We start from the raw sequence: 25,172 nt of genomic DNA, 5'->3' as shown, positions 1-25,172 counted from the left end.
TGCACATTGCTTTTGATTATGAGAAGACACAAACRTGATTGCAGAGGTAACAGAATAAAACGAACAATGAAAACTGCCTTTTTCATCATTGTGTAACTCAGAATTACATTATTTCAGTTTGCTTTCTGACATGATGAAGGTAACACACTGATACAGGACACACATTCAGAAGCAATTATACATTAGTCATTTAAAAAACAAACACATATCCAGCTCGTTTGAGCAGACTTCTGCTTTCTGCAAGACCATTTGCTTTACCATAAGATGAAATTAGACAAGCATCACTTACATGAACAAGGCTCTCAGAAATCTAATTACAGAATGTCAAAAGTGCTGAATAGAAGCATGTTAAATAACACAACTGTCATTCTATGGCAGTGCATGATTTACACCTAAGAGCTAACTATGACCGCAGCAGTCAATGGAAGGATTTAGATCAGTTTACAGGGGCATAAAGGAAAGGAAAACAATGTTTCCTGCATTGTACTGCCAGGAGAATAGAGCCCTGGTGACTACAAAACATGGCCAGATTGCAGTAGGACCAAGTATAAGGCCAGGTCCAGGCAGAAGGAATTGCCAAGGGCAGCAGAGCGGGACAGAGAGGAAGATAATGAAAGTCCCACTGGCAGCTCTGCTTCTCTCARGAGACAACTAAGCCACGGGGAGGCAGCTGCAGGTGAGGAAGGGCTACCAGGGGCAGTTGTCCCACTGCGATTAGCTTGGGCAGTGAAATGCATGCTGAAGGCTCTGTGCTTTGTTGCTGCTCCAGTGATTTCTCTTTCTGCTGCACAGTAGAACTTCAGAAAACAAACTGCATTTCTAGACCCTCTCTTGAAGCCTTAGTTAGCTAGTACTGTTCTAACCTAACAAATGGTCTGCTTTCTTCAGACCAAGTCCGACTTCCTATACGATTATAATCCCTCTATTAATTTCTCTAAGGCCTCAGTTTACTCTAATGAAGATCAGTGGGAATTCATTCTCTGTTTCTGTGTGCCTGTATAACACTGACAAATGCATATTGGTGGATAATTAGCTTCTCGGTCAATGGGCAATCTGTGCTCATCAATTTCTGTGAAGAAAATGCATTAAATCTATGCAGTAAATCTACTCTTAGGCAAGATACTTACCATGCACCAAGCACCAAGAGACACCAATCAAAACCTGAAGAATCCAGAACTGCCAAACTATTGCTAGCAACAGCACTGGCAAGAGCAAGCCATTCCCTTAAGGAGACTAATCAAAGTAATATATATAACATCCAGTAGATACTGTTTATCAGACCAAATGAACTCTAAACTGGTATTAACTTTGAGAAAAGGCATTTCGGATCTCTCGTTTTAGTTGCTGCCCAATTTTACCACCTGGTTGTATCCCTGAGATACTAAGGTTGAAAGGTCAGATCATACCTTAGAAGATAACCATCGTTGTAAACATACAGTCTTTGATCTATGGGGTTATAATTTATACTCTGGATTGTATCTAATTTTTTATCCATAATAATACTAATAGTACTTTCGTGGCCAGTACTTGTGTCATACATGTAGAAGATTTCCTCTTTCCTAGTACTGAGTGTCCTTGTGGCGTACAGAACACCACATATCATGAAAGCATTGGAAACAGATGGCTTGTACTGTCTTGTCTGCCAAGTATTCAGCACATCAAGTGTGGTCTCATTGAGTTTGCTAATCACGATGTTACCCATGCTATTTTCTGTTGAATACACTACCCATAATCCACCTTCATCCACGGCAAAGTCTATGTCTTGCCATGATACACCTGCGTAAGAGAAGCGGCTACCAATAACAGCATCTGGAAGGGCCTTACTCAAATCTATGGAGTTTGTTTTTACATTGTGCTTCACCATATTTCTTGTATTGTAAGCATGATAGTAGAAAAAATTATTATAAAGAGCAGCACCACTGCCTTCCCCATATTTTATTCTATTTTCATACGTTGGTGCAAACAGCAACAAATTATCAAAGGAATTATAAATTCTATAATATTCCAGATATCTCCCRTCTGTATTCAATGGTGCAACCCAATAGACTTCTTCCTCCAGATTAGAAGGAGAGTAATCTCTACCCCAGGAACCATATTTGTAGGAAAATCCTCTCCAGTTCAGCTTTACAACATAGGGCTGGCTAATATTCATCGGTCCACGGTGAATGCAGCTACCTGCAATCAAAGAGAAGAAACAGATTTTCCAAAAGTGTTTTTCAGAAAGAGATTTTGCATAGCATAACCTCTACAGGGTGGTTAATAGGGCTTTGTGACAAAGCACAGACATAAATGATTAACTTCAAGTGTAAAAATGTTTATTTTGGACCAAGTTCAGCAGCTGGATATTGCTAAGTATTTCAGATTGCCTTAGAAATCTTGTGGTCAAAGAGTACATATCAYTTAAAACTGTATTTTAGGGGAGGAAAAATGATAAGGACATTCATCCTCAGTCAGGATTCACTTGCAGAAAATAAGTGTTCACTGAGCTGTTCCAGACACGAAGCAGATTTCTGCTTCTACCTAGTTGATGCCTGCCAGCCTGATGCACAAGGAAATCCCTTGGAAAATACAATTTCAGAAGCATTTTGAGTTATTTTCTCCCTCAGTGGAACTGAGAACATGGAAGAGAGGAAAAAAAAAAATAAAAAGGAACCTCTCATTTCTGTTTATATCACTGAAGTGTGGAAGCTAGAAGTAGCAGAAGTAATTCYAGAGTCATATTTCAGATCAGCATTCTGCTGTCAGAATCACAGCTTTACAACAGCGCGTCACAGCCGCATGATGCCTTCCACCTCAGGCCCCCAAAGAATTCTGCAGACAGTAACAAGAACAAACTAGGCAATGTAGATRGATATTATTCTGAGTTTGCATGTGAGGCAGAATATAACCTCAAGATGAACCACAACAGTTCTGTTTCCCATATATTAACCATGAAATAATTTGCAAGACCATTGAAATAGCCTTTTCTTTTTTTTTAATCAAAATGTTTGGCTTCTTTAACCCATAGAACATTTCTAAAGATGCATTGCTGGGCCAAATAGAATTTATTCCACATTTACTAGGAAAAAACAACCAAGAGGAATAAGCGTTCAATGATGATGAATAGTGTTTGGAACAAAAAAAAAGAAAAAAAAAGAATTTTGGTGCAGAGAAGGGATATTCCTATTTCCTGAAAAACTTAGGACATCCTAAGTTACCAATGTAAAAATCTTGCCCTCAGAAAAATGTGTGTGCATCTGATGAGTCCAAGGCAGCCAGTAGCAAAACTATCAAGCTTTTTTTTCTTTTTTTCCAAGTGTAAGTTTTAGCTATTCACTTGACTGTCACGATAATGTCCCAGATTTTTTGCTTTAAGAGCATATCACCAAAGATAACAGAGACAGAAATTKCATGTGACTGGCACCTGCTCACAAGCTTGGAAGTATTCGAAGCTTTCCCATTTCAGAGGGGTGCTCCGACCATTCTTTCTTAAAGATGATATATTATCTGTATAGACCCAAGTCTCATGTTTCAATTAATTGATAAATTAAGGGCAACAATAATTTCATATTAATAATACACCTCTCAGAACAAGAACTTCATGCACCACTAGCTATGTCAATGGAAGTTATATGTGTCCTTTATGATTATAGCATTTAGAGTGGGTATGTGATTGCTTACAGCTCTGTAAAAAGACTGACCACAAGCTCAGTTTTGATGAAAAAAATGTCTATCATACAAATAACTCTTTTGATCCTTTTTCTTAGCACAGAGGAGAAAGAGAAATAACAGAAAATTTACTTTCTGCCCTCAACGCTGTCTATCCTTAAGAAAGGTTGGACAGTACTTATGGTGCTGAATTGAAAACTCATCAAACCACTGCCAGGAAAAGCCTAGGACATATCTTGTGCTCAGGGACATCCAGTTATTATCTCATAGACACAGAAAAAAATGCAGAGACAGACTAATTTGAGATGTTCTTTTTGGGAAAAGACTGGGATAAGATTTTTTTCTGATCTGCGTTGCCACAGGGAAGGTGACCTATCTCAGGAGCAAGAAATTTTGTGGTTTTCATGTTAGAACTGTCCATGTAATTTGCTAGAGGGTAATTTTTGTGCCATTGTCTAAAGTTGTTTTGGGTAGTGTTTCTCCAGAGTTTCTCCACTTCTTCTCCTTACTCAAGTTGCAGAGTTTCTCTGCTTCCAAAAAAAATTGTCACCCCTCGGAGTCCCCTGCTCTCTTGCATTAACTTCTTAGACATGAGATGCAACTTCAGCCTCCTCAGTACCCATGAGGAAGGTGGATAGCAGTTTTAGACTACACAGAGCCCCAGCTGCGGGACRGCCACTGGTGAATCACTGTGTCCCCAGGTCATGTTGGCAAGTTCCCCAAGGTCAGAATTCGCCATGGGGCAGCCCTGCATGATCGAATGCTCAGCTTATTGCACAGAGATGATGCCAAGCTCAAGCAACACCATCTCCCCCTGTGCCCGAGGATTCTCATTGTGGAAAGGCAGGTCAACCCAGGCAAACGCTGCTTTCTTCAGCACCACCACAAATCACAGCAAGGCAACATTCCTGTTTTTTGTCACGGAGGGACTGTTGAGACCCTGGAGCAGAAACCTCATTTCCAAATATAGCGCTCAAGGAAGGCACTGCTGCATGGCTAGCCAGGATGCATCTCTGGAAATCACAGGGCTAGTAACATGGCCTCAGTACTTGGCTCAGGTTCCAGCGTTTGGAGGTGCTCACACCTCAGCTCATGCAGAGGAAGAAAGCTAATGCAGGCAGTGCTAAATGTTTGCAGCCTGCCAGCTCCATAAATCAATGCGTTTTTTTTTCCCTTATATCTCTATTGTGTATTTCTATTGTGTATTGTTACCCCTGCCATAAGAACTTCTTTTAACTGGTGACATATTGAATATATTATTGTGCTTAAATCACAATATACTTATCTCAGAATTAAATGGTTATTAAATGTTCTAAAACGCTTGATTTGTTTAGAAAAGCATAGCACCAAAGCTTGCAGGTAGTGAAGAACTGCTAAGCTCATCTATATGCGACCTCAAATAATTTTTCATGTCATTAAACAGAACACAATTCCAGCTTTATTTTAATAATTCATACATTGTTTCATAAATAAAAAACAAACGTGTGTTCAGCAGAGAGACCTTTTTTACAAAAGAAATAATAAATTATTATTTCTTCCCTTAAAGAGATCTCTCTGCTGAACACTTGTTTGGTTTTTATTTATGAAACAATGAATTATTAAAATAAAGTTAGAAGCGTGCTCCGTTTTAATGACATCAAAAATTATCTGAGGTTTCTGTATAGTATATGCTTGATTTTGATTTCCTTGAAAAACTCTTCCTTTTTTTTTAACCAAAAAATTCTGTGGTAGTCAGGGGGTGATCTGTCTTCTGCACAGGTTCAGAAGAATTCATTGTTGTTTATTTTATCTAAACTTGCCTTCCTGTCTGCATCTTGTGGGGAAAAATGCACAAAGGAAACAAAGTGTCATGTAATTTTGTAAATATTAGAAGGTACTTGAAATAAATCCATATGCATTATTAGAACTTTCATGCTTTTAACTTCTTTGTTCCACTATTTCAGGCCACTGGTAAAGTCCTGATCTTTTCACCTTCTCGTCTCATATTCAGGCAGTGAACAGGAGAGAGGAGGACTAACAGATACATACGTACAGACCTCCTCTCTCTACGAAAGACACCAGGATCTCAGCCCCCTTATTTACTAATCCTCTTCTGACTGATCAGAAAAGGAGCTGGTGCATAGAGGTCACCACTGCCAAGGGCCCAGCTTGCTTGACTGATGGGCTGCAGGACTGAGCATCAGGCACATCCAGCTGACCCCGCTTTCACCCACACAGCCCTGACAAGCCAAGGCTGTGTCTGATGCACTCACTGAGCAGCACATCAGCTTCTCACTCCACAATGTAAGTGCCAAAATATTCCAGCAGCCTGATCCACCGAGCAGCTGCATCTGATCACAGAAGAGTGACCACAACTCATCTCTGCAGCTGATGAGTGAAAAAGTATACAAGGCTTGTACTTAAAGGGACTCCTGCAGAGATGGAGGGCCCAACAGCAGAATATTACAGGTACACCAGACATGTACCTTCTCTCCCATCAGACGACCCACTGCATCTAGATGTGAGAACTATTACCAGCCTTATCGTGGCCCGAGCCACAGTAGACAGAGCTAAATCTCTCTTACTCTCAGGGAAACTCTCGTGTCTATTTCTACCATCTCACTGACCTAGGAAGACGCACAAACACCTGAGTCTGCACCCATACAGCATCAGGCAGGAACACAGCCTGATGGCAATGAGTCAAGGAATGTGTATGTTTCAACACAGGATGAGATGGAGAACTGGAAGTCATCATACCTTCAAGCAGCTACAGATTTAGATGCTTCATCTTAGCTCCCTTCGTAGCCAGTGGAGGTACATATGTATCTTTAGGAGCAGTTCAGTCCCTCTAGGAAAATCTAGAACTCTAGAAATCTAGAATGTCCTGACCTGCACCCCTGAGATGCCTATGGGTCTCTATCTGTCTGTCTSTCTCTCTCTCTCTCTTTCTCTCTCTCTCTCTCACTGCTCTCACTGTTCAGACATACTCATTTCAGACTGCAATCCAAGTATTCACGGAAACAAACGTTTTGGGTAGACAGGAAGTAAAATTCACTATAAAAGTGAAATCACAAAATCTCTGTAATAGTCCAACAGGAATGCTTAAGTATCAGGCTACAGTAGGTCTTATCCCCAGTGACACCTATTCATATTCACGAGAGGCTAAGAATSATTATTTTCTAAATAAGCAGAAGCTAGAAAAACAGCTTTACTCTCTATGTATTTAATTTGGCAATGAGAATTTCATCTGACTCACTTAACCCCCCTGCCTCTCCCAGATCATTTTAGTGAGACATGACAAAGAATTTGCTGCAGAGTCCTCAAAGAACCATCATGGGGTCTTTTTCTCTTTGCAACTGCCCTGATGCAGCCAGATGAGATCATGACAAAAGGAAAAAAAGACAAATAGGAAAACATTCCTTCCCACTTCAGAAATGCAGTGGGAGATGCTGGGATTTTCTACAGRTATGAAACTTGATGATTTAGTCTACACATACTGAGTCCCATTTCAGTCACTTAGACCCTCACCTCTCCCATTAAAGGATAAGACAAATGGAGACTCTTGATTTTTTTTTTCTAATAGGTTGTTTAAAAACAGATCTGCTCACTCTGAGAAATACAGCAGCAAAAGCCTTGGGGAACAGAGTCAGAGGGGCTGCATGCTACAGCACTGTGAAGCAAGAAGCTTTAATTAAACTTGCCTTTAGACTCATGGTCTTAGACAGCTTGGGGATTAGCCAAGCTCTCTCAAGTTCATGTTGCCTATCCAAAATATGCAGAGGAGAGGAGGAAGGGGGAAATAAAACCCCGTTTGAAAACAGGACAAAGAGTCAGTTTAATACAAACATTATAAATATAATATGAACTAAAAACAGGGCAAGGCCAAATGGTTTGGCAGGAATTCAGGGCATCCAGGCTTGCAGAGAAAACGTATGGAAATTGCGTTCAAGCACATAAATGAGTGCTAGAGAGTTTCAGAGGCCTATGTGAGCATCCATGCAAAGGCTTCAAAATGACCACCTGGAAAAAACAGCTTGCTCCCCAAGCAATAACATCTTCCTCCTACTACWTGTCTTCAGATACAGAATTGGCCTGTGCTACATATAATTGCTACACACCATTTCAGAAACTACAGTAAGAAATATTGTCACCTCTACCCAGAGAACTATTTTTAGTCCCCACCAGGCATACAAAATGAGGATATGCCACACCTGTGTAGATTAGCAGGAATCTAAACATACATATCCAAGTTATCTGTATAGCTGGCAACTCTGAACAGAGCAAATTTGCCAGTCTTCCACAGCTGCTCAGGTAGTCCTTCCTGAGACTCCCTCACCTCAGAGACCACCTGCACCCTGAAGGTGACAATACCTATGCACACGTCCTCCAAGTGGGAGCCCCTCTCAGGGGTTCCTATTTCTGGGGGTATCACATGAACCCACAGGCAATACCATAGTAGGTCCTCAGTTGATATCAGTGGTGATAATTCTCTGGAAGTCAGTGAATCAGTCATCATCCTTTCCACCTGGGGTTGTAGCCTTTGAGCTCTGCGATTCCCACACAGAGCAATGACATGTAGCAGTGCCTGAGCTAGCTGACAACCAAGAAAAAGGCAGTGCTAAAAAAGATATCATTATTTTGGTCCCAGAGAGTCTATATCCATCTCACCACTTTGCCTTGAATGCTAAATAATTCTAATATGGTCACTATCCAGTGAAATTTATCTTATCCCAGAGTTATTATCTAGATATSACTTGCGTATACCTGCATGAAGCTGCACTGTGCAGAGTAGATCTCCATCCCACCCTGAAAGCTTCTACATCCCACAGACATTCACAGCAACCACCAAGGAGTCAAGAGACTCCCTCCTCCATCAGTCATGGAAGGACACAGCATTCTTGTTCCACAGCTCAATAAGGTTTGCTGTAGGCTTAAAGAGAGTGAGGCTGTTTCTTTCCACACACTATCATCCTCAATAAATCAATGAGAAACCCTTCAAATACTTTTAAAACACTTTTTTTTTCCACTGAAACATTTTAAGCCTTTCTAAAGAAGCAGGGAAAGGCCTTGAAATTTTATGAGTGCTGGATTTCATTTCAGCTTTTTCTTATGTCTAGCTCCCAGACAAGGTGTTACTCGTGCGTGCTGTCAAAGTCCAGTGACAGCCTGCATCGCCCTGAAGCCCTGAGGAGCTCACCATAGCAAAGACTGCTGAWCTTAAGGAAAGCTTGTTTCTCTACCTCTCATCTTTCCAATGAGATGTTTGAACTAGCCAACCCAAATTTGAAACCCTGGTAGGTACAATCCCTGCTCCCTGCCCACAGGAGAGCATTCCTCATTTACACTTTCCTCTTTACTTAGTTTAGCTGATTGCCAGTCAGTTTATCTAGTATATGTGAAAAAGCAGGATTCTTCCTGTGGTTATTTTATACAATAAAGCACTTTCTCTTATATTTTTTTCTCCCTTTATTTTCTCTGTGAAAAGGAATCATATGTATACAAAATACTCAGGGTATCAACATAGTTTGAGAAATCCTACAGTCTGTTAGTAAGAAAGAATCTTGGCCTAGCATATCTATATTAGTGTTCCCAAAGTGTGCTCCAGTAAAGCAGTTTTGACTCAAATTTCTCTCTGATTGTTCAGTCCTAGCCTAGTCATAGACTACTACGCAGTCATAATGTTATTTTTCAAATGGAATGCACCATCAAGACAACAATTATTCCAATTGTGAGCTGATAACCACAACCCCTGAGACAGCTTCTATTTTTATATGAATCGCCCTCTGGAAATCACTTATCTTGGCTCCAAAACCGTAASCTTTCCTATTCTTTCCTGTTAAAAATAGTAAAAATCTAGTTCCATTGGAATCAGTAACAAAGCTTCTGCATATTTCCCATATTTCCATGAGATCAAAGTTTCCCCCTGCATTTCTTGTCCTTCACATTTAGAAGAATCGTTTATCTGTGAAACAAGAGTAATCTACAGTCCATGCTGCCTTTCTGAGTTTGCATACCAATACCTTTAACATATCAACTGTTGCACATACATTTCCCAAATAGCCTTAGAACAAAGTCATCATGACATAGGTCACTTTAACAGCAACTATTGAAAATCACCGCTGGTCGGAAAAATATATATTTTTTCTCACCCCCTCCAAAAAAAGAACAGGGTAGGGTGGGTAGGAGGGAATTGTTTGGACAAATTAGAGARATTCATTTTCACACTTCAGGTGGGAGAACATTTACAATCTTTTGCAGCTGAAAACAGAAAACATGTCTGGAAGAGTTTGTCTCCTACCACCACCTTCCTTTTGAATCTGTTGAAGAAAAAATAGTAGCTGTCTGCTCAGTTTTTCAAGAGTTATGTAGTATTGTATTTAATTGCATTTAATATTAATAATGTGAAATCTCTGTATTTACTCTTCTGCCCACACACTGYATTCTTTCCCAACTGATATACAAGAGAATGGTTACCTGGTGGGATATAGGGAGGAACTGTAGTTTGGTTTCTGCTCTCCTCACACTCTTTCAATCGATTCTGCAGAGATGTAATTTGTCGTCGAATTGCAAGGATATTGTTTTTGTCCAATGATTCCAATTCATTTACCAGGATAGTCAGATTTGTGATCTAAAGAAAAAGAAAAAAAAAAAAAAAAGCAGAGCAAGATTAAATTCCTGTCAACTTTATTTACAGATATTTGCAGGCAGAATTGATCTTAACAGAGATGCTGCTGAACATGTTTTAAAAAGAATTCCTAAGTATATGCCTTATTCTGCTAGCATGTACCTTACATTTCTAGCAGATGTATGTGACCATAAGGACATGCTTTAGCACTCCGTTGTATACCATACTACTATAGACATATAATAAGATATATATAAATATCCAATAGGTCTTAAGCAAGCACTAGCTATTATTTATAAGATGTATTCATTGAACTTTACAAAAGTATCTTGAATTTCTATTTGCAGATAAATGTTCTCAGTCACCTATTTGATGATCTAGAGGACAATGAGGCAACTAATGATATTCTACCTTCCATCCAAAGCAATTATTCTCTCTACGTGAGTGATTAATTACAACTTTTAAAATGTGATTTATAGTCTGCTTGGAAGGTGATAGTCTTTCCTAGTTCCTGATTTCATATTGATTGGGCCACTGCCCTAGCAACCAGAAGCTAATTTTTTAATTACCTCAGTTAAAGCACAAAGCCTTTCAAGCATGGGGGCCTATAAATTAATATTTATTATAATAATTTAACCAGCTAATATGTATTATACTAAGTAGAATTTCAGGCAAATAGCAGGTAAAAATACAGTACCTCCTTTTTTCTTTTTTTTTTTTATGTTCTCTATGGCAAAGAAAAACGTGTTAATATACTTAAAGTCAATCTTTCCTTTAATTTATGCTAATGAAATCCTAAAGTAATTCCACTGGCTGCAATATAGATAGTTTACATTTCTCCATCTAAACACTAGAGAAAGAACAGACCATCTGTATATTTCAACCCTCTTTAGATAATTAACATTTTGGCATACCTCCAGATATATTTGTTCAACAATAACATTGCTTCCAACAACACTGGATTTCAGCTGAGTGACCAGTCTCTCCAGTTCAATGATTTCCACTTTCAGTAACTCGAAGTCCAGCTCTGTGTAAGATATGCTGTTCTTCTCCATATATTCTACTCTGATGGTTAGATTAACGATTTTCTGTTGATATATTTCAATCACTTTCGTGTACTCCTTCACCTTAAAGAGAAGGGAAGAAAAGGTATATTTTCAAGTTCAGGTTAACAAATAAACACATCTTTTTAAGATGTCARTTTTTATTATATTTCTGAGTACCCCATCCATAACTTTCACATATTTAATACGCACCCTCTTCACAGAAACTACATAGTGAAATTCTCATCACRTGGAGAAAAAATATAAAATTTAACCATTGTTTATTGCTGGAAGCTCCAAAAAGTSCCCTTGAGAATGCCTGAGGATTACTGCAAACAGATTTTWRKTKKWRKYYTYYWWTTTTTTTTTTTTAATGCTTTGCCAATGTTACCTCTGTGGGCTAACTTTATCCTAAGTATAAGATAGTAGAAGTTGTGCTGGTGACATTTTTATCCTGCAGTCTGCAGTGGACTGTCTGGCAAAGCAATGCAAAGAAGAATTTAGAGAGTAAAGAAGCTGAAAGGGCAATAGCAGACTCCTAACTTTTGCAACTAGGATTTTATCCTGGGTATATTTGAATTTTGTCAAAAGATGGCAGGCCAGATTTGCATCTGTGGTTGATCTGTTTGCAGAGGATATTAACACCCTCTTAAATAATCAAAGCTAGTTTAAGTGGAGGTTAAAAAGTTATTGCAGCCTTTAGATAAAGTAATTTACATAGCAATCTTTTCAGCCTTGGAACCATTAGACAGTTGTCTGGATAAATATATTTTCACATATGTAACTGCTAAAGTAAAGGTCACAGCACAAGCATTGTGATGTAGAATGTCAAGAATATCAGATGTATTTGGAACTTTCTTTAGAAAATTTAGTTCCATGAAAATTAACACTTCAGAAAAAATAATTTCCCAGCTATATGCTTCATATTATTTGAAAAGGTATCTATTTTCTCTTAAATCAATGTAATTATATCACCAAAAGTAATAAGAACAAATATAATTAATTTCCTGCACCAGCAACTCCATGTTTATACTCTGAGAATATATTTGTATTATAAGTCCATCTTCTGTTAACATTATTATTTCTATAAATATTAACTCCTGGAGTGAAATATTTTTAGCCTATATACACATGGACATTCTTGCATTATCTTAACATAAAATCAAAGCCAGCATTTTTCTCCATTGGCTCTGTAATGGCCTCTAAAATCCTACTATATTATGAAAACCACACATTCCCTATTCTCTTGTTCTGCCAACAGCCTCTGGGATTGAGACTGCAGAGAACACACACATCAAATAATTAATTCTTTTTTTTTCTGTTGAATTCATTGTGTGCTGAGTAACAAGAATGAGAGTTTTCACTGTGGAAATTCATGAAGGGCAAAAAAAAAATGATCCCTTACTATCGTAATGACATCATTTGGTTGAAGAATGACAAATTTAAGTAATAGAACCTCAAAAGTATAGTGGCACAACTAAATTTTAAATCTGTGAGAAGCCAGTACCAAAGCTTTATGTACATGTACATAACATATACCAAAAGTAGGTTGCTCCATTCCATTCATTTAAGTCATTTGAAACATATCTTGCATTCTATATATATGCAGGCCACACTTTGAGTTGACATAATTTGGCACATCTCCATAAACTGCCGTAGAAGTATCCTGACTCACAACAGCAAATGTCCTAGATCTCCTAAGCCAAACTTGAGTAAATGTAAAATAATAAATAGCTAAGCTATTTATTAAAGTAATTGAAAAACAAAGAAAGGGAAAAAAAATACCTCAGAAAAATAGACTTACATCTGTCTCCCTATATCTTGCTAACTGCAGACCCACTTGGGATCCCTTGTCCTAGCTGTCTTATGGTCCATAAGAGACCAGAAGGAAGAACTCACAGTGTTCCTGGAACAGCCTGAGATTAGATGGACCCTACACTTTCACTAATCATCAAAATCAATTTGGATTTGGCAGGTGTATTCCAAAAAAATCTTCTCTGTGAGAAAAAATCTTCAAAGTTTTCTAAACTGTACCTTCTGCAGTGTTTGTGTATAAATCCGTTGCATTCTTAGAAGAAGAAAGMATATGTCATTACAATCTGAGAAATACAAAGCAGGTACAAGTCTGAATAAAATTATTCTGCTATGTGAAATTGCACATATCACAGAATTTTGGGGAAATCTGTGTAGGTATTAATAATTATTCTTATCATAATAGTAATAATAATAAATTCCCAATAGAGACAAAAATTACAATCCACCAAAATACACAGACTGTTGTTATTATGAAGGCTACTCATTGGTGAAAAAAATTAGGACCAAACATGAGAATCTGGAGTTTCATGCAGGATTTTGAGATTCTGAAAAAACTGATAAGGCCTGGGACAAGGTGCACATAGTTACTTCAGCCCTGCATAGAGTCCCGCAGGACCTAGATCTGAAGTCCTCCTCCCATATCAGACTGTTTTCACTCAGTCAACTGAGTCATCTAGGTCGTTTAAGGACATGTCAACATCATCCAGTGGAGCATAGCTGAGAGATAACCATACAAGTTGAGGCTAAACTAGCCCCAGCGGTGCAGCTTCAGAGCCACAGCAGCAGAGCAGCTAATAGTTCCCTGGGTGACTATTAGACACACATAATTATCTCAGACACAATGCTGCTCTAATAGGTCCGTACTGCTCTCAGAGACGGAGCCAGCACCTATGCCAAGCATTGCAGTGCACTGTGTGGACATCCCTGCCTGCTCAGATCTGGCTCAGGAGCTTCTCTAGTTTATACATGTCAGTTTAGAAAGGAACATGATGTTGCTCTGTTGCTTGGCAGACAGATTTAAGCAGTTTGTAATCCCTGCTTTTCTACTGTATCTACCTGCCAGGGATTGGCTGTTTTCTCTTTATAGACCAACACATCACCACAGAAATTCTGTCTATGGCACATATTTAGTCTGATACTGAGTATGTATCTGTACTGATTCATATTCATCATAAAAGCCTTAAGTGACATATAATAAATGCATGAGGCTAGTATTAGTCCTTTTGGGGGAAGAGAATGGTGCCAAATGAGGCATATGTAGGGAAAAAAAATCCTCTCTTTTGTTTTTTCCTCCTTTCCAAGCATTGTCATATACATGGATGAAAAGGGCAGGAAAAATCTGCTATGTTCATTTGTTGTGTCATTTACCTGCAACTGGTATTTATCAACACCATTTTCTCAGCATGCAAGCAGACACTTCTCCAGCATGCACTTGGAGAGCACAGAAGGGGAAACAAGAGTGCAAGAGGAAAATGTAAAAGAAAAATGTGGTAAGATGTGACAAAACCAGCAATTCTATAAAGTCACTTGAAGCCGGATAACAGCTTCAGGTAGACCTAGCCTCTACAGACCTCATAAGGAGTGTGGTSAGAGAACAGCCAGGCAGGTGACACAGAGAACTCCCCTACACGTTAATCTGCACTGAAAATAGTCACTACTGATGGAGGACAAGCAAGCTTTTTTTTTTTTTTTTTATCCCATTTTTGTTAGGTGAGGATGTTTTAGCTCTTGTGAGCAAAGTTCTGAAATGTGTTTTCTTTCCTTGGGATGGAGTGCTGATCCATTCCAGCTACTGAGGTGTCCTCTCTTCCTCTCTTTTGAAAGGAGCAACCAATTCCCACTTTGCTTTGAAAGGTTAATTTTCTTCTGTAATCATAATTATGCTAGGAAAGGTTGATGTGACAGAGGAAAAATTAGTCCGATATTTTCAGTCTACAGTGTGTACTCATTCAGTACATGAGAGCATCTCTTTATCTATGAGCTTCCTTGCCTGCTGATTCTATAAAAGGACCCCCTTGCTTTTTGAATTAGCCTACAATCAGGCAAAAGGTTAACGATTCAATCAGGTTGTTTATCTGGGGCTTCTAGCACATGGAAAGCATCCTTAAAAGGGTTCAATCCTGCAGCTCTTATCCATGAGCTTCAAAGCTCTGTTTTAAAAGGGTAAATGAAGTATGGGTTCTCAGAGTCAAAAAATGCAGCATCCAGTAGAAACTCTCATCCCAGTGGTGATGCTAAATCACATCTGAACTGAAAAGTCAAACATGGATCTAAATTTCCCTTTAAACTGTATCAAGAGTGAAATGGCTCCATGATTTGGCATAGAATAGTTTTTAATAATGATCAGTAATGAGAACAGGCTCTGTTCATTATTTCATAGAATCACAGGAGGGTTGAGGTTGGAAGGGGCCTCTGGAGATCATCTAGTCCAACCCCCCTGCTCAAGCAGGGACATCTAGAGCACATTGGACAGAATCACATACAGTCAGGTTTTGAATACATCCAAAGAAGGAGACTGCACAGCCTTTCTGGGCAGCCTGTTCCACTGCTGTGTCACYCTGACAGTCAAGAAGTTCTTCCTCATGTTCAGATGAATCTTCCTTTGCTATTTCCCTCTTTCTGTAACTATTATCGTGACTAAAGTAGTCCATGAGATTGTTAGTGAAATTATTTTTTTCACAATTTGAGAGATGAAGAACTCACCTTAAAAGTCTGTAGAATATATAYATAGCATGAACATGAATATGCATGGTAACATCTGCATTGTGAGATTTCACACTGTCTCAGTTCATACATGAGTAGGTCAGTGCTTGAGAGCTTTCTCCTTTCCACAGGAAAAYGACATCATAACTAACAAATTTTTCAAACACAGAGCTACCTCAAAATACAACTTGTCCATTTTCATTTTTGATTCTGGGTGTCACTTTGCCTGGATCACACTGAAACATTTGTCTTCTAGCTAGAGTCATTGTAAGAATTTGGCTGATTGGCCTCAGGAGGATGAAATCTGGTGGATTCTGGGTAAGGTTGAAAATTTTCTCTTCCAGCAGCTAGAATTAAGAACCAAGGGTCACTGTCTACAGTGTTGTGCACTGGTAGGGAAGGATTATACCTTCCGATACAGTTATACCAGTTGACACCATCTGGCAACCTAGTGCAGAGTGAGGATACAGCTTACCCAGACTTTAGAGATGAGATTCAGCTATAAATGTACATATAATTTTACATGTTTGCAGTATCTGTGTCTTTACATCAGCCAGATATCTGAATTCCCATTAGAGTCAGTGGAGATTTGAGGTTGTTCACATAAAGAAGTTTAGTAGCAATTGAGGTACTCTGAATGTCTGTAGGGATCTATGAGATATGTCACGTATTTTATTACAGATATGCACTGTTCTGAGGAGAGGTAGGATGCACCAGGACAAGTTACTGGGAAAGGTGGTACTCGATCAGGAAATGACTTGCAGAATCAGGCCAAGTTTCTGGCTGGGAAGCAGGGCCCTCATCCTGCCCTAGTGAAATAAGCTTAAAACTCTGGCACTCACCAGAGTGTGGGGATCTGAAAATAATTATTTTCAAGTTTTTCATGGATCGCTAATTCTGAGATATGCCTCCTTCCTGCAAGGGACCAGGTAACTCCTGTGCTTGGAGGCACTGGGATTTGTGTCAGCCTGCCCTTCATATGCCCATTGAAAGCCAAATCTGTGTCATCGTTAGCTCCAGTTCCTTCAAAGGAAATRATTTTAACTGAAAGATCTTTCCATAGGATACTCTGCCTGTTGTTGTGTTTTTATGCATAACTTCTTATCTGTTCTTGATTATACCAGAGGAGGGTTATGAATATTTATGGTTGGAATTTATAATTTAATGCTCTGCCTTTTCTGCTGATTAATTCAAGGACACTTCACTTCTTAATACATCAGGCTCCTGGAGAAAACATTTTCTCCTGGACACCTAATTTGAATCTTGAATATTTATCCACAACCAAGAGTCAAAGTCAGATTCCTGTCCTCACAGGCAGCTTCACCCAGGGTGCAGCAGCATGTACAGGATTGCCTGAGTTCCTCAAAGACARGCAATCTGAGTCCATGTAACAACAATAACCGAAGTAGTGTAAGGTGTGTTTGTCTTCAAGAAGAATGCATAATTCAGTAGTGTCATTGCCATAACGTCAGATGATGACAAGGAAGACATTTGCCTTTTTTTTCCTTTTTTTTTTTTTTTAATCTTTGAGAGTAAAAGAGGTGAAGAGACAAATATTCACCTACTTCTTCACTCTGKGCTATAGTGACCTTTCTCCTGTTTCCCTTCATTTCCCTTTTATAATCTGGTTGGCTTCATACAAATAATAACACATGAAAGAGCAGAGACTTGGCTTCCAAAGATTGCTATGCTGCAATCACAAGCTAATAAAACTGAGCCAAAAAAGAATAAATATAATAATTCTTCCAAAAAATGCCATATGCCTCTGTCTTAAAAGGTTTAGAAAATAACCTATGGATATTGAAATGTATGACATGCTACAATGCCAAATATTTTATATTTAATCACTTTTCTTGTTGTCCAAAAATCATTCTTCCTATTGTTTGAAGGACTGGTCACAGAAACCAGGTACACCTATCTGCTGCACAGGCAGCCTGCTGCCTTTCACAGGCAAATATTTTTAACTTAAAATACAATGGATATACTTATAATATTTGAAAGATCCCACTTACTTGAGAAAGCTCACGTTCAAATTTCTCCGTAAGTGTTGTAGCTATCTTTTCGAGTACTTCAACCTTCTGCACCGGAAAGGTGGTATCTGGCAAGTACACAGAGCACTGACAAGTTCCATGGTCATCCAGAGAGCCAGACACATTGGCAAATAGCTGCAAAAAGAAGTTGATAGGGATAAAAATAAAAGTTAATATTCTTAAATATTCTTGGAATCAGTGGCTAATGTGCATAAGAATTGGAGCTGTTACAATCCCAAGATCAACAACTTTGCTACCTGAGTTTTTTACTTCTTTTTTTTAACCTTTCTTTTCCCAAGGAATTCAAAATATCTTACAGTTTTTATGATTGAGCCTTACAAGGTTTTCTGGAAATAGTTAAATATTGTCGTATAGATTAGCAAAACAGAAACATATATACTCCTTACTTTCCCAATCTTACAAATAGTGTTCCTGAAATGATGATATAAATTTCACCCCAAATGGAAAAACATAAATATCAGGAAAAAAACAACATAGTTACTTGGATCTTATAGTTACTGTTATGTTGAACTGATCAGCTAGTCATCTCCATCCATAGAGAAAGGTACCTTAAAGAAATTCACCAAAATATATCTACTAGTAGGAGTGAAAAGTCTTAAAAAGAAGAATTCTTTTTTTGAAACTTTTCAACTAGCCCTAGTAAATAATTGTATGAATTTAGTTATAAAGCATGGAAGTTATATGACAAGTCAAAGAATTAAATATATGTGCTCAGCCTAAGATAGGTAGAGATGATTCTCTTGCTGTAGAATATTGCTTACAGCAGCCACCCATCACAGCTTGCACAGCCAAGCTTGCGGACGCTTTGCAGATCTATTGACCATGCCATTAACATGAACCATCTTGTCCAGGCTATACTGAAAGCATCATCTTTAGAGCAATGTCTTATGTACAGAAAGGTCAGGSCTGGCAGTTCAGATATTCAGATTCATGATCTTGCCATAATTTACAGCCAAATCACATCATTCCCTATACACTGGGCTGACTGCAGAGTGTGTTGGGGGCACTGAAGTAGTTCACTTCTGTTTGTACATATGAAGTTCACCCAGTTCAGAAACCTGTCAGGAATTTATTAATAAAGATATTTGTTTGATGTTACTTTAAAATATTCCACACATACTTCAATGCAGCTCTGTTTTTTAAAGCTACAGAACTGCTCTTTAGATACAATCCTTTCTACAACCTCTCCTCCCGCCTTGCATAAATCTCACTGTTATTCATGTGTTTTTTCCTCTCCAAACTAACTAAGCAAGCACTAAAACTATCTATTGAAAGCAGAAATATCTTGCTTTTCTTCTCTTGCTTTTTCACAGCAATTTCAGCTGACTTCCTGACCATCAAACCAGCCCAGAGCACACAGTCGGGGCTGGCCTCAAAGCCTGCAAGGAGAAGAGCAGCAAGCAGGAATGATCCAAGCTTGCCCTTCTGGCAATCTCTTCGGTAGAGCCACAGCAAACAGCACACATCCACTTCTGAGCAAAACACAAGTGAACTCATGCAAGGAAGTTTTATTTGTGTTATTCAGGCACCATCAGCCTTAAAACTTTACTCAAGGCCAGATTCCTATAGATACTTAGTATGAAGGAAAGCAGAGCGATATCCACTGGGACTGCAGAGCGTCCCAGCACACAGCTTCCATTGATTTCTCTGGCAGTTGAGTTACCAAGGCACTTCTGAATATTCCACTGAGAATATACTGTATACTATTTCTAAGTTCCTAAGTGCCTTTAAAGATCTGCCTGTTTGTACCAAGATTACTATGAGAGACTCCCGAGTAATTTAGGTGTTGCTGCATAATCAGTTCTCTGAGTAGGGGCATTGCAGGGCATGGCATGTGGCACGGCAATAAGGATACCAGAAAAATAAACATGGCTTAGAGAGTATACATAACCTCTGTAAGGCATTTATTTGTACTGACATGCCGTTTTGTGTGGAAATGTTGTTTGATATTCTATCCCTTCCATGCAGAGCACATACAATATATGTCTCTGCGAAGAGGTAGTACACTATACATAGCATAGTGCAGTATATGTTATACATATGTGCATGGTTGCATGTATAGTATGAATTATTGTTTGTGTTGTGTGCTCTAGTATAAACTAGTTTTGACTATGTCATCTAGCCATCGTTGTACCTAGGGATATCATGTTTATTCCACATGTTAAAAAAGACATTCATATATGTATGAAAACGGTCACCTAAAAAGTTCTCCACCACAAAATAATTACACTTAAGCATTTAAATTCCTTTTTTTTTTTTTTTTAAAAAAAAAAGTAAAAAAAAAAAAAAAGTAATAATTCAACATTTCTGTTACAACAGAGCCTGGAGTTGAAGGCAGGGCTTCACTGCAGCAAGTGCTGTATATATCCAAACCAAGAGATGCTCCTTCCACAAAGGAGCATCTGCTCCTGGCAGGCAGAATGGCTTCCACTCTCCCATTGACATTACAAACACTGGGATCATGGTGTTGATGGAGTCAAGAAGCACTTTTTAATTAAGAGTCCCTTGGGCCAGTAAGTCCTCCAGTCAAAATATAACACCAGTTAAAAGACTACAATGCAATCAAAATGTCTTTCCTCATTCCATATAAAAATGCACAAAATGGGCTACTTTTTATTGTTGTTGGAGTTATATTTTTTTAAGTTTAATAAGATACACTCAAAGTTTAAAAGACAGCAAACTGTCCTAGCCTATAGCAAGAACTTGACAGCAGCATTTCCCTCTCTAATATTAAACTGTCACAAATAAGTATTTCTGAGACTATGAGAAATATTCCTTTTCCACATCCTCTCAATTTAAGAAGTGAGAAAGGGCCACCGTCTTCTGAAGACTGGGGCATTTATTCAGCTGTCTAAATAGGTACTTAGGGTTAAATCCTCAAAACAGCCTAGTCATTTCAGTGCTTTAATTTCCAGTCACCATTCACCCCAGTGGCATTCACAGCTCAGACTAGCTGTTCACTTTTCCTAAATCAAAGAATGGGATTCACAGAAAATCACAGCAGAGAGGGGAGCCACCTCAGCTGGACAAGGAGAAAGACGAAGTTTTGATCCCACTGCTGAGACCCACAGAGGACTCAACTCCTTTTAACTTCCCAAGCACTCCAATAGAAGCAGACATTAACCAAGACTTCTGTCTCACACACGAGGTGCCTCCATGTAACCCAGGTGCTACATTGGGCTAGTCTGGAAGATGAAGATCTGCTGCCAAGCTGCCCAGCCCTTCAGATGTGATTTGGAGCTGTGCATTGGGCAAATTCTGCTCCTGACACTGGCTTGGAGGGCTACTCAGATTAAGTGTGTCCTGTTGAATTTACTCCAAAACGGAAATGTTATTAATCAGTTTTTGGCAGTGAGAAGGGAAGAAAATCCATACTGAATTCCACAATCCCTGGGCTTGAGCACTGTCCCCAAAGGCATGGAAATCAGATTCAAGTCCCTCTATCAGCAGTTTAATAATATTTGAGCTCAGTGGAACATGGGGATCCCATGAATCTCTCACCCCAGCCGGCAGGACTCCAGTGGAAACTTCTCAGAAGTGACAAAATATGTTTTTAAGGTCCTCCTCCAGTCCACATGAGAGGATGAGAAGATGGGGTCCAAAATACATCTCCCACTTTCTCCAGAAAGGCTATAAATCCTGAGCTTTTTGGTGCATTGCTGTCAAATTCCCACGGTCCCAGCTGTTTCATGTCTGAGATCCAATGCTATAGTCATGAAGGCAACAAAAGAGCTTTGGATGTGACAYGAGAGCAGCAGTGATGATTCTGAGAATTCACTACCACCTAAATCCTGGATTCACAACAACTAAGTGCTTTTCTTGCCTCAGGATTAAATCTCTAAGGGACTGTGTAGAAACACAGGCTGGGTCTCTAAGGGACTGCATAGAAAAAAAAAAATAAAAAAGAAACACAGAACACATCTTCCCAATTTTCTGAACCTAACAACAGTATGTAATGGCCATACCTTTGGAGTAGTATACAAGTGGCTAGTCGTCTTGCTAGGCTGAGTCAGATGCTGAAGTGATGTACTGAGAAGAGGGATCTGAAAATTAAATGAAAGTCTCCTTCAGCGTGAACTCCCACATGCAGCACTAACCCTTCCCCAAGAGTAAGCCCTCATCATGCAATGCTGAACAGCTTTGATTTTATTATGGGAGTCATCCCCAGGAACTCTACTGATAATGTATTGTTTCTTCAGGCATAATGTGACTTCTTAGGCACCTTTTCCCCAAGGAAAGCTTCATGTAATCAGTGGATGTCTGGCATTGCTCTGCCTGCCCAAGAGATGTGAGCTGGAGCTCTCATTGATAATCAAGGACAGATGTCATTTTCTCCTAGATTGACCTAGGAGATTTTATGTAATAAAAATATGTATATACCCTTTAGAGGTCAAATATGGCTGGCTTCTGCCTTCCTACCACGGAGACAAGAGCAGCTGTCACCCCAATGTTGTGCTGTGTGTCCCCAAAAGGGATACACTCTGTTCCCCTCAGCATGTAGAGGATGGTATGATGCAGCCCAGGGGACCCACAGTGGGGATCCATCAAAATTTGTAGGAAAAAGCAACTTTGGCAAGTGAGAGTGGTGTGAGAAACCAACCATGAAGCTGGCTTCCTCCACACCAGGGTCCCCATCCCACACTGGTCCTTCTGCATTCTGCAAGTTCCAGCTCCCACAGCCAGAGCTGCATTGCTGAGGAGCTCCTAACAGAGCCAGGGCCAGCAGGGAGCTCCAAATGGCCAGCAAGGGAGCTGCTCAGCTAAAGGACGTGGAGTAAATAAGCTTTTGTGTGACAGCTTGCCAAACACTGCCATTTGAACAACCATTTGTGCTTTCGAATGATTACACTGCGCGGGTGGGGTTAATGGCAATTAGCAGCAGCGGRGCAGAGAGCATCACAAATCGCATAAATTACACAGGCCAGGATGTAGCTTAAAGCTGAAACCCAATTAGGAAAAAATATCTCCCATTTTAAGCTTCCTGTTCCCAGCTTATCACCACWTATTACTTACACCTCCACTTTGGCTTTTACAGATGTTTCTTGCCCCAAAAAAATACATCTTCTAGATGCTGGCTTCACTGCCTTCATTCACAGCAATCTCAAAGTCACTCAAACTTCAAAACATATTACTAAGGGAATTCTTTTTTTTTTTTTTTTTTTTCTGGCTGATGATTAAACTAGTCAAATCAGAAACCCTCCTTTGGAGTTAAATTGGGAGTTTCCCTAATTTTCAGCTAAAAAAAATATTAAAAGGCAGTCACTTTGAGTCAACTAAGGCAAAATATTTTGGTTCATTTATGAATGCTTTTAAGTTATTTGCAAACTCCTTCTTCTGACAATTTAGCACAGTTTGAATTTTTTTAAAAGTGAGGCAGTATATACAGTAAAAAAAAATCTCTTCTTAATGCCTTTAAAAAAAAGAAATTTGATTTTATCTTTTTCCCTTCTCCTCTCCTYCCTGCCTTTTTGTTTGGTTGATTCTTTTTGCTTGATAGCTTTGATTAGAACTTCTCCCTTAAAAAATCAGACACAGTTTTACCCAGAGGAAGGAGAGCACCCCACTAAATCTACCCAGCATGGCTTTAATGGACCTAGTCACAAAGTATGACAGCAGTCCTGTAACTGGGGAAGCCCCCTCCTCCTAGCTCCTTACACATCAAAGATACGGATCCTTTCCTGTTATAAGCCTTTGCTAATTAATTAGAAGCTGCACAGAGCATTTAATATCCACTCAGATCCTCAATGGGAGTTACGTTCATCTAACCAAAGGCAGAATTTGACTGATTTTAAACCTGTGCCTCATTTTTACTTTTTTTAGCCAGTCCCCATTCATTAATTGAGGGAGGATGAAGAAGTACTTTAAAGTTTCTCCATGCATAGATCTCAATATTTCCCTAATAATTCTCCAGTAATCTTAAAGTATTTTTCACTAAGTTGAATAAGAAGAAATGAAGGCACCTAGGGTAAGGCTATGAGACCCACAACTCACCTCTTGTGTTGATGCCACTGTGGTAGTAGCCTGTGCTACCATGCTTTGCATCAGGAGCAGCACAGTCACCTTCATGTTCTTYATCTTCTCAGCCAACAGATGTGACAGCAAAGAGGCAAGGGAGATCTCTTATAGTACAGTCTGGGGATTTCCCCATCCAAATATTGAGGAACTTGCCTTGTGTTTTTTCAGTCGGTTTTGGACAATTGATGTCATGAAGTCATGTATTGATAGCTAAACTATTATCGTACAAATATTATCTGCATTTTCTCACAGTCAAAAATTAACTACTATTCAGTTCCCTAACAAAAAAGCTTTTTTTGTACTGGTATAGTATCTAATCTCAATCTTGGGTATGCAGGAGATTATGTTCTTATTTGCCAGGGGAGGTAAACACACCTTTCCTCTTACTGTGACRCAATCATAAAAATTCTCATAGATTCATTCTAAAACATATAGACRATATCAGTGTGGATGAACTTTCTTCCTTCCTACAGGTGCAGAGAAGGACGGGGCAGGTTAAACTTTTCACACACCAGAAACATCCTTCCCGAATTCCCAAGGTTAAAAGGCCTTTCACTAGAAGTAAAATAGATAGGAATCTCTACAGTTTTGCAGTTTCCTCGGTTCTCATATAGCACAGATGGCATGCAAATAGATTATGTCTTCCCACTTGCCTCCTAATAAGATCATATTCTGTACCCTATCACTGTGTACCCATTAACACTTGCTCACTTGCTCACTTTCTCCCTCCTTGGACCCAAATGCTGGCTGACCAAAGTGATTTACTGCCATGTCTCTAAAGCACTGAGCCAGAGAGAGGAAAAAAAGGTTGCTGGCAATATGTAATGTGGTCCCCACACTGCCCAGCAGCAGTCCAGAGGTACAACCTCTTTCCAATCTCTTGATATAAGATGCCAAAGGCCTTCTCATGTGGCAGGCCATCATACTACCTTGGATGTCGGAAGGACACTGGAGAGATCTGTTTCACCTAAAATAATTTCAGCTACAGCAAATCTGTGCAGGATCATTGAAGGTGTTATCATTAMCTTCACCTCTTCATCTTCCTCCCTAACACTGTGTCCTACTTTGTAAGGGCAGGCAGGTAGAGATTTGCTGCAGTTCCTAAGGCATTCAGCCCTCCACACAATTTGCCAGTTTACAACAAGCTTCCAGCTTCAGCTGCAGTGAAGCCATCTGTGAGCCCCCATCCTGTGAAAGAGAGGTGAAAATCACTCTCCAGAACTCTTTGGATCACTGAAAAATTACCTTGGCAWTTGGGAAGAAGGTTCCAGCTGTGTTTAACAGGATGGTCAT

General features: G+C 39.3%; 1 protein-coding gene across 1 annotated transcript; it reads right to left on the bottom strand.

Annotated features, from left to right (window-relative positions):
• Nucleotides 1–1,220: 1,220 nt before the first annotated feature.
• Nucleotides 1,221–25,172, bottom strand: OLFM4 (olfactomedin 4). Its single transcript, XM_026034487.1, has 7 exons — nucleotides 25,125–25,172; nucleotides 23,856–23,939; nucleotides 21,830–21,907; nucleotides 17,826–17,978; nucleotides 11,167–11,379; nucleotides 10,102–10,255; nucleotides 1,221–2,175 (listed from the first exon to the last, which is right to left on the bottom strand). The coding sequence occupies exons 1-7, from the start codon at nucleotides 25,170–25,172 to the stop codon at nucleotides 1,382–1,384; spliced, it is 1,524 nt and encodes a 507-aa protein (XP_025890272.1). The 3' UTR covers nucleotides 1,221–1,381.

This window comes from Nothoprocta perdicaria, unplaced genomic scaffold (assembly GCF_003342845.1).
Source record: "Nothoprocta perdicaria isolate Ctin4 unplaced genomic scaffold, notPer1 scaffold_145, whole genome shotgun sequence".
In the NCBI taxonomy this organism is placed as follows: domain Eukaryota; kingdom Metazoa; phylum Chordata; class Aves; order Tinamiformes; family Tinamidae; genus Nothoprocta; species Nothoprocta perdicaria.
The sequence above is the reverse complement of the archived record's forward strand: the minus strand, read 5'-3'. Positions and strand labels throughout refer to the sequence as shown.